Genomic DNA, 10175 nt, shown 5'->3' with positions numbered 1-10175 from the left:
CCTGGAGCCTAGTGCAGGCTGACCACAGTAAATGTAAATCTTCGCTGAAGAATCAAATGCATGCATGATTGAATGCATGAGCTTGTGATGAAAAGCATGTCTTTCCCAGTCAAAACAGTGATGGCATTAAATCCCTGCTCACAATGACTAGGATTGTGACTTTAGGGAAATTACTCAGCAGCCTCAGTTTTGCAATCTCAAAATGGGACAAATAGAGTACATCTCAAGGCAAATCATGGTTAATTTAGATTGATAAACAGCAGCAATAGCTAAATATAACTCCATCCTATCATTAAATTTCTGAGCATTGGGCAGTGTTTTGAAATGAAAAGACAAAAGGCAGTGAAGTTGTGTTTTGCAGATCTTTATTAATAACAGCAACAGCAAAATGTATCCATTAAATGCCCACTGGGTGCAAGACTCACCTGGGATCTATCAGGGGTGTTAAGATGTATTATGCTATCATCTGAAATAAAGTAGAAAAGAACAGGTGCGCTAAGAGAGATGTCTCATTTTATAGTAAGAGTTCATTTGCAGCTGGACAGTGAGAAAGGCTTCCTGGAAGAAGTGGCATTTGAGATGTACCTTGAAGGAAAGTCAGAAAGGTGCTCTGGTACTGGGGAAAGGAACAAGGGACTGACAGGAGGCATGGGAAGGCAGAGAAATGTGAGCTCTGTCGTACTGCTAGTGAGGCTGTTCTCCTGAGAGCTGCAGTTTGGGTTTCTGGAACTTATAGCTAGTAGCCTGGCTTTTTCCACACAGCACAGAGCACCTCGGGTTTGGCACCGCTACCAGAACACAACCATCTGATGCTGACAGGTAAGGAGAGGCTGGCCTGATTACACTGCCACCTCTCAACAGCAGCAGTTCTGTAGCTCTGTGATCAGAATGTTCTACTACTCCCTGGTGACATGTGGTGTGGGCTCTCCTGCCTGGGTGATGGATGGCAACCGGAATCAATCAGAGAGAGACTGAACAGGGGAACGACTGACAGACCTAATCACAGGTGGCCAAATTACGTCATTTAGAAGTGAACTGCCCGTGGATGAGGCAGAACACATACATATGCCACAGAAAGGGTTTTCAAAATATTTTACTTTACATGTGATAGTCAGACTGCTTAGGAAGAAACCCGGATCAGATGTCATTTCCAGGAATCCTTTGTGGCCCCAGCAGATTGAAGTGGCCACGCACCAGCAGCCTGCCTACCTGGCTGCTGTTGCTACATTAACCCCCCAGCTGCATTCAGTTCCAATGAGACTGGTTCTGGGGCACCAGCCTTTCCCGGGTTGAAGGTTAGCTCCTCCATTTCTTCATGTGATCTTAATTCCTTGCACCTGCCTAAGCCACGGTTTCCTGCTGCATAGAATGGAAATGGTCATCATTCCTACTTGATGCGGCACCCGTGAATAGTAAAATGGCCCTACAGTAAGGGCCAGCTCTGTGCCTGGCAGCACGTACCAGCATGATCTGCCTTCTCATCTCCTTCACTTCTTTTTGAAAACTACACCCACTTCCCATTTATTAGCCCACTTCCTGCCTTTTTCTTTTCTTTTTTGATTGACAGCACGTTATCACTACATACTGAATTTACTTGTTATGTTTGTTGTCTTCTCTTTATTTCAATATAAGCTCTACTAGGCTGTGTCTCTCCAAAGCCCCACATCCGTGTCTGGCAGTGGGTACGGGCTCAACAAAACGCTTGCTGGAGCCAGAATGCCAAAAACTACTCCTGGCCCAGTCCTACCCTCTTCTGAGGGCCTGTTTGGGAGCCACGTGACTCCTCTCTGCACGTAGACCTGGGGGCACAAGGAGGAGGGACTTAAATCGATTGAGGTAGTAATTTAAGCAGCACATTATGGAGGGCCCTGGTGTTACTGCACTTGAACCCAGGATTTAGGATTGTTCGTAAACGTAGATTCACGCTGCTCCACTCCCTCTCGCTATTACCCAAAGTTGGCCTGAGGGACCCCCTGCAAAGCTGGGGCGGGCAAGCGATTCCCCGAGGCTCCTATTTCCTTTCCTCGGGTCCCGTCCAAACTCCGAGGGGCCGCGTAAGCAGGAGGGCATTCTGCAAAACTCACCTGCTCGGGCGGGGACGCGTCTGCCCGCGCTCAGGCCCCGGCCCCAGCCCCGGCGCCCAGCGCCGCCTCCGCGGCAGGTCGGGAGCGCGCGTCTCCGCCGCAGCGCAGGGAGTGACTCGCCCAGCCCTAGGCGGCCAGAGGCGGTGGCGGCGGCGGCGACGACGGCCCTCACGCACCTCGGAGGAGCCGTGACCCGGGCCGAGCCCGCGGGCCGGGCGCGCCAGCCGGTAACCACGGGCGGAACGGGGCGCCGGGCGCGGGCCGAGGCAGCACGGCTCGCTTGGGCTTGGGGGTGGTTTTGAGTTGGGCGAGGGGCGGGAGAATGGGCTGGAAGGGAGAGAAGTGGGTTTTGAGCGGGCCCACGGGAAGAGTGGATTCCGCGGGGAGCACCCAAGTTTAAGCGGGTCCCTGCAGCCGCTGAGGTGCGTGTGTCCCGCCGGAGGACGTCCTCAACGCTTGGCAGCTTTGGGGCTTAGCGGGGCTTCCTCCCTGGCGGGCCGGGTCCCACCCTCTCCCGCAGGTGAGAAAACTTTCCTGGTTCTGGCCTGCCTGCGGCTATCGCGGTGCCCTGCGACCGAGAGCGCCTTCCTGGGTACGCACTCTGTCCCCTGTGCCCGGGCGCGCCCCCACTGCAGTGGGCAGGGCTCTCAGACTGAGCCCTTGACCGTCGTGCGCTCGCTGAGTTTAGACGGGGGAGCCTGCCCACAGGTGCTCGTACTGATGAGAGGGAAATTGCGGCCACATTCCCACTCCTTTTCCAGTCTTTCTGTGTATTAATTGAAGCGGGCAAGGAGCAGCCTCATTAGAAACCCGCCCTGAGGCTTTGTGGTTTCCACGTGGAATCCCAGACATTGCTCTGGACTGAATCCGATGTGAAGGAACCACCACCAAGGTGTTTCGAAAACAAAAGAAGCTTGAAGGAAAGTATCCACGTGCCCCCCTCCCCCCGGGGAAGAGAGGGCACGCCCACAGACAAGCTAATTCCTACCCAAACCTTAAAAGTAACTAGCATCCTCTCCAGCTTGCAGGTGAAGCAATATTGATTAAACATGTCCCAACGGACTGGCGCAGTTGACAGCGGGGAGCAGAGGTCTGCAAACAAGGGCCCCAAATCCAGTGTCCTTTAGGTCACACGGGCACATCAGCAAGGGCAGGTGCAGGAGGATGAGCCAGGCGGGCAAAGACAAGGCTGGGACGGCCAGGGACTGCTCTGAGCTGGGGTGCCCACAACGGGAGGTTTTGTTTCCCTGAGGAAGGTCACCCGGAGCTTCTGGAAGCTGAGATGAAATAAAAGCTCCCAGCCGCTGTCTTTTCAGATCCAGAAGACCAGCCTTCACCCCTTTAAGAGGCTCTTGAAGCCCAGCACTGGACTGGATTGTTCCAAACCCAGTTGACAGGCATCCCAGGGCAGGGGCTCCTCTTGAGAGAGGAGACCAGGGGCAGGAGATTTTTCAAAGGAGGGAACTGTTGAATCCTGGCAACTTTCCAGAACAAATTCATTAATAATTAAAAAAAAAAAAGATAGTTGAAGACTAATGAGGAAAGCATTGGTAAGAAGGTTTTGCCAAATTTACTTTCTCCCCTTTTCTAGGGACCCACTGGGCTATGGCTTGAGGCACACCATTTCCATTGTTTTTCACATGTGAGTTATGGGTCATTCGGGTAATGATATCAGTGCAGAGTTGCAACCAGCATTTTTTAAAAATTGAAATTCAGTAGAAAGGAAAACATCAGAGTGCATTGCAGGAGCAAGGGTAAATGTTTTGTGAAGGGAGGAGGTGAGAGGGAGTGAGATTCCGAGCTGTTTATCTTGTCCCACCTGCACAGGGCGGGGCATGCCACCTACCCTTACCCTTAGCTGCTGCCCTCCGCCTTCCAGAGTAACAGCACTCTGCTCTGGTGGTGGTCGTTAATCTTGCAAATCACATCATCAACACCTGGAAAGTGTATTCTTCCTTCTCCCCATTCTTTTGGCCAACAGATGCTGAGATATTTTTGCCAATCAGAATTTCTTTATGAATTCTTCTTTACTTTTTAACATCTTTAGTGTGACAGTAAGTTGGCTTGGTGCTTCCTAATGCATAGTCTCTTTTAGTTTTTTGTTTTTGTTTCTTTTTTTTTTTTTTAAAGATTTATTTATTTGAAAGAGAGGGAGAAACAGATACCATCTGCTTGTCACTCCTCAAGTGGCCACAGTGGCCAGGCCTGAGTCAAGCCAAAACCAAGAGCTTCATCCAGTCTCCCATGTGGGTAGCAGGGGCTCAAGGACTTGGGCCATCTTACACTGCTTTCTCAGGTCATTAGCAAGGAGTTGGATCGGAAGTGCAGCAGCTGGGACATAAACCAGCACCCATATGGGATACGGTGGCTTTATCCACTGCACCACAACTCTGGCCCCAGTCTCCTTTAGTTTTCACAGCAAGGTAACTCTCTGTTATTCCATTTTCAAGCAGAGGTTCCCACCGTCAGGGACCTATAGATAAGTCAGAGTCTTGGACCTCCCATCAGTAGACAATCTACAGTGTGTCTGGCCTTTGCATTTTTGGAAGTTGCTCCCATACCTAAGAATATGGGGAGGGAAAGGGTAGCATACAAAGGAGCTCTGTCCCTGCCCTTCTTGGTATCACTTATAAGGAGAAAGGCATAGAAGGGACATTGATTAGAGTTGTGGCAACTGCACATCTGGGATAGTAGTCTGTGAGAACCATTCGTATCTGGACAAGAGATAACGACATGAGAATGTTGGGCTTATGGTAGGGTTAAAGGTCTAGTTCTGCAGTTATGTTCAAAGAGGAAATTTCAGAAGTGAAGGATGGAGCAGTGCTGCTGAGCAGGAGTTCATGCGAAGAAAACAAACCTGGACTTTCTATAGACCACCAGCTATGAATGAACAATCACGGGAAGTAGCTGCTTCAGAGCAAGCTCAGGTTCTTTGACAAAGATGTGCCTTTTCTCAAAGACATCTGTATGGACCATGGTAGGTACCCAGCACCTTTGAGTGTTTCACAATTTTTAAAAAAATTTTTTTTTAAGATTTTATTTTTTTTATCTGAGAGGTAGAGTTACAGAGAGGGAGAGAAAGAGAGAAAGGTCTTCCATCTGCTGGTTCAGTCCCCAAATGGCCACAACGGTTGGAGCTGAGCTGATCTGAAGCCAGGAGCTTCTTCTAGGTCTCCCACGCAGGTGCAGGGGCCCAAGGACTTGGGCCATCTTCCACTGCTTTCTCAGGCCCTAGCAGAGAGCTGGATCCTAAGAGAAGCAGCTGGGGCTAGAACCGGTTTGCATATGGGATGCCAGCACCACAGCGCCAACCCCCAAGGGTTTCACAATTTTAACTCAATCCCTGTAGCAAGCCCATAAAGTAGGGAATATAATTATCACTATGCCTATTTAAAAGATGAATAAACTAGGGGCACAGAGGGATATAATGACTTGTCAAGGTCACAATTCATAGAATTGGGATTAGAACCTGTGCCCTTCATCACCACCATCTACCCCCTCTCTGAGGTGTTTGGATCAGAGGAACCCAAGCAGGGTCCACTCCGTGGTATGTGCTGGGTAGCACCTTCATAGGGGACAGGGACCATCTTCAGGGATCCAGAGGAAGGTGATCTGGATAAGGAGAGCCTAGACTTCATGCCGCGTGAGGAACAGAGAGCACACCACCTGGCAGAGAACAGCCTTTGCCAGGTTTTGAGGCCAATCCTCAGATGGCTGAGACACAGGAAGTGAGTTTTTTCCAAAAGCAGAGAGTTAGAACCCATGATCACCCTGGTGCCGGCTGATCTTCTGTCAGGACTGCAGAGAGGGAAGATTCCCCACTCGGTGAGGGTGCGCATCATGTTCTGTCTCGGAAAGCTCCTCCCGATGCTCACTTTTCCATTTTGTTAGAAATATGGAAATAGAAATGAACTTTGAAGCCATATTGGAGGGGCAGGCATTGTGGCATAGCAGGTAAAGTCACCACCTGAGATGCTGGCATCGATATGGGTGCCAATTCCTGTCCTGGCTTTTCTACTTCCAATCCAGTTTCCTGCTAATGATCTGAGGAAGAGCAACAAAAGATGGTCCAAGTGTTTGGGCTCCTACCACTCACATGGGAGACCCAGATGAAGCTCCTGGCTTTGGCTTGCCTAGCTCTGACTGTTGAGACCATCTCGGGAGTGAACCAATGGATGAAAGATCTCTGTCTCTCCCCCTCTCTCTGTAACTCTGACTTTCAAAATAAATATTTAAAAAAACATATTGGAGTGCCTGGGTTCTGTCACCAGTGCCATTTCTGGATTCCAGCTTCCTGCTTATGTGCACCCTGGGAGGCAACAGGTGATGGCTCAAGTACTTGAGTTCCTGCTACCCATGTAGGAAACCCATTGTTTTTCTGGCACCTACCTTCAGCCTGGCCCAGCCCAGCAGATGGAAGATATCACCCTTATCTGTCTGTCTCTCTGTCTTTTAAATAAAATGAAGATAAAAATAATTTTAAAATTTTTTAAAAGTAAAAAGTAGCCAGTTGTTTGTCAATGTCACACGTACCTCTGAGAAAGGAAGGGTTAGAGAAAGGAGCAATTAGAAATGAAATTGTTGGGGCCAGTGCTGTGGCGTAGCAGGTAAAGCCACCACCTGCAGTGCCAGCATCCCATATGGGTGCTGGTTCGAGTCCCGGCTGCTCCACTTCTGATCCAGCTCTTTGCTGTGGCCTGGGAAAGCAGTGGAAGATAACTAAGTCCTTGGGCCCCTGCCCCCAGTGGAAGACCTGGAGGGAACTCCTGGCTCCTGTCTTCAGGTTGGTGCAGCTCTGGTCATTGTGGCCATCTGGGGAGTGAACCAGCGAATGGAAGTCTCTCTCTCTCTGCCTCTCTGTGATTCTGCCTTTTAAGTAAATAAATAAATCTTAAAAAAAAAAAAAAAAAAGAAACGAAATTGTTTGCCTGCTAGGGAGTCAGACTTCAGAAGAGTGGCTTATCAAATTAAACTACAATAAACCCTTGAACGAAGATACCCCCCACAAAAACTACGATAGTCTGTTATTCATGGTCGAAAACAACTTTCCCACATGGTTTCAGTATTCCCAAGATTGGGAATTACCTTTCAACATCAGCATAGGAAATGATCAGGAAAAAAATATTCCTGTTAGGAAGTGGGATGTGTTCAGTGCTTTACAACTTCGGAGACCAACCTGCAGACAGGATGATGTTATTCTTGGCTGATGTGAGAGTGCAGAGTGGGTTTTCTCTGACTGGCATGTGAGAACTGCTTGGGCCTTTGTAAAGAGGGAGTGCACGTGTTTTTGCATTTCCTTTACAAATGATTCTTCAGTCCCTTATGGTGTGGGTGAGATGTGTGGTCAAAAAGCAGAATCTCTTAATGAGTTGCTAAAATTGTGGAAATGAGAATCTGGGATTAATAGTTGGTTATATTGCTCTTATCAAAACCTATGTAATTTTTGCCTGATGAGATATTCATTAAATTTTCATAACCCTTCACGTGAAAATAATTTATAAACTCCAAATAATTATTCTCAATGGCACATTTGTTTTTTTCATGAATGTTCTTGAGGGCAAAAACAGCAATCATTGATCAAGAAAGAAATATTAGGAGATGAGTGATGGGTGTGATTGTAAACACTACCTGTTTTTCAACAAACCTTTGTATAGATAATTCTAGAAAATATAGTTCTATCGTGGGGGGGGGGGTAAAAGAAGAGAAAGAAACAAATTTAAGACTAAGGTCTAGGGGCTGTTTCATATAAATCCACATCATATTCCTACCAGCGCTTTAAAATTTCCATCAAATCATCCCAGTGGAAGAGGAGGGCTAACCCCTCTCTCTAGGAGTCTGAAGCAGAGGCCAAGGGTGCCAGAAGCAAGTCTGTGTTTATCTTGAACACATCTCCCCTTATTAACACTGAAGATCACCCTCTGGGTCTTCTTGTAAACTCTGTGCTCCAGGAGGCTGAACCTTGTGTGTCCTGAGACTTGAGGGCTTATTTGACTTCCTCAAGCCTTGGTAAGATGAGGTCCACTGCTTTCAGTCCCTCAGTTTACAAGGCGCCTGTCTGGCTTGCTTCTGGCCAGGCCCCTCCCAGCAAGGCACAGGATACCCAGAGCCTACACTGCCCTTGCTCTACAAGCTCTAGTTTGCCTGTGAACATCGAGTGTGCCAAGGGGACTGTAGGTGGGGGAGGTGGGGAAACCAGAAAAGATACCCACTCTCATTTAAAAATCCCAGACCTAGGAGGGTGAGGTGATCATTAGTAAGTTCAGCTTCCTGCTGTTCTGTCTCCAGCAGTTAAATAAACCACTGCTTTAGTTTGCATTTCCTTCCTGTGGAACAGAGGTGGATACACCTGTTCCTTCTCCTTTTCGTTTGCTTGTTGAGAGAATGATTCAGCTCAGAGCTGTAAGAACCATGTGTGCTGCTTGGAGACAGATACCACGAGTGAGAAATACAAAGCAGATTTATTTGGCAAGTCATCCTGAAAGTGATTTAAGACATGGCCCTACTCAAAATCTCCAGTAATTCCAATTCAAAAGGTAGCTAATTCCATAGGAGGGTGAATGTGGTCCAGTTTTAAAGCTATGATGGTTTGGAATAGCAGCTATATAAATCAGCATGAGGGTTCAGGGAGGGGCACAGCCGCATCTTTTAGGGAGTCTGATTATAAAAATGAGAGATTCGAGTCATCCCTGTGATGCAATTTGGGAGGAGAGACAGATCCTTGTGGACTGACACAGTTGGGCAAGTCTTCTCAAGGATAGGCTGAAATATGAACAGAAGGGACATGGAAGTCCAAGTTGGCAAGTGGAATAGAATGGTAAAAGGCTCAGATGACCATCTCCCAGGATCCTGTGTAGTAACGAGCTCTCCCTTTCTCAGTGACCCCAGTTGCGTCTATGGTGTGCGTTATCTGGCTTCTGTGTTATCCCAGAACCTGTGTGTTTATGTGTGTATTTGAAGGGTGAAATTCAATGGCGGGGAGGATGATTCTAAATAGAAGCCACCTTGACTTTTTAACCTGCATGAAATCTGTCATAGTTAATGAAACTCGTATTTTTTAAAACATTCTTGTTGATATGAATTAACTCATACTAATTTTAGCTTGTTCAAAACTAGTGTTCTTTTTTTTTTAACTTTTATTTAATGAACATAAATTTCCAAAGTACAGCTTATGGATTACAATGGCTTCCCCCCCATAACATCCCTCCCACCCAAAACCCTCCCCTTTCCCACTCCATCTCCCCTTCCATTCACATCAAGATTCATTTTCAATTCTCTTTATATACAGAAGATCAGTTTAGCATACATTAAGCAAAGATTTCAACAGTTTGCTCCCACACAGAAACATAAAGTGAAAAATACTGTTTGAGTACTAGTTATAGCATTAAATCTCAATGTACAGCACACTAAGGACAAAGATCCTACATGAGGAGTAAGTGCACAGTGACTCCTGTTGTTGGCTTAACAAATTGACACTCTTGTTTATGGCATCAGTAATCACCCTAGGCTCTTGTCATGAGCTGCCAAGGCTATGGAAGCCCCTGTAGTGTTCTTTCTCTTTGAAGAGCATGTTTATAGGAACTTAATGAATGTATTTGTTGAAGACGGCATACAGTGGGATAGTTGAATAACATTTTGAAAGTGGTTTTGTTTCAAAAAATGTATTTGTCATTTGGTTACAGTAGGAGTGTTTGGAATAAAAGAAATAATTTTAAGGGACTTTCTATGACAGTTTAATTCATCAAAGAGAACATTATTTTCCCAAAATTAATTTCACCACCTATATTACTTTTCTAGGGCTGTCGTAACAACATAAAACAGACTGCATGGTTTAAACAACAGTAACATTTTTTGCTATTCTAGAGACTGAAGATCCAAGGGCAGAATACCAACTGGGTTGATTTTCCGTCAAGGAAGCCTCTTTTCCATGTGGGTTGATTTTCCGTCAGGGAAGCCCCTTTTCTGGGCCCCTCTCCTTGGTCTGCAGGTAGCCTTGCTCTTGCTTCCCCTTCACTTGGCCATACCTTCTTGCTTGTGCACCCCCTATCTTTCTGTGTGTCCTAATCTTTTTTTTTTTCTTATAAGAACACCCAA

At 47.0% G+C, this 10175-nt stretch overlaps 1 protein-coding gene across 2 annotated transcripts in view; it reads left to right on the top strand.

The window, feature by feature from the left end:
- Positions 1 to 2190: 2190 nt before the first annotated feature.
- The window catches only part of MRAP2 (melanocortin 2 receptor accessory protein 2), a 48693-nt gene continuing 40708 nt past the window's right edge, over positions 2191 to 10175 (top strand). Inside the window, exons 1-2 of one of the 2 annotated variants that reach the window (XM_051854516.2) lie at positions 2192 to 2311; positions 3676 to 3726. In XM_051854516.2, coding sequence (XP_051710476.1) covers positions 3725 to 3726 — 2 coding nt within the window. In that variant the 5' untranslated portion in view covers positions 2192 to 2311; positions 3676 to 3724. Of the gene's footprint in view, positions 2312 to 3675; positions 3727 to 10175 lie in introns of both variants that reach the window. The other variant, XM_070073827.1, reaches the window with a different exon arrangement.

This window comes from Oryctolagus cuniculus, chromosome 5 (assembly GCF_964237555.1).
Source record: "Oryctolagus cuniculus chromosome 5, mOryCun1.1, whole genome shotgun sequence".
Lineage (NCBI taxonomy): Eukaryota > Metazoa > Chordata > Mammalia > Lagomorpha > Leporidae > Oryctolagus > Oryctolagus cuniculus.
Note: the sequence above shows the minus strand (reverse complement) of the source record. Positions and strands in the feature narration are given on the sequence as shown.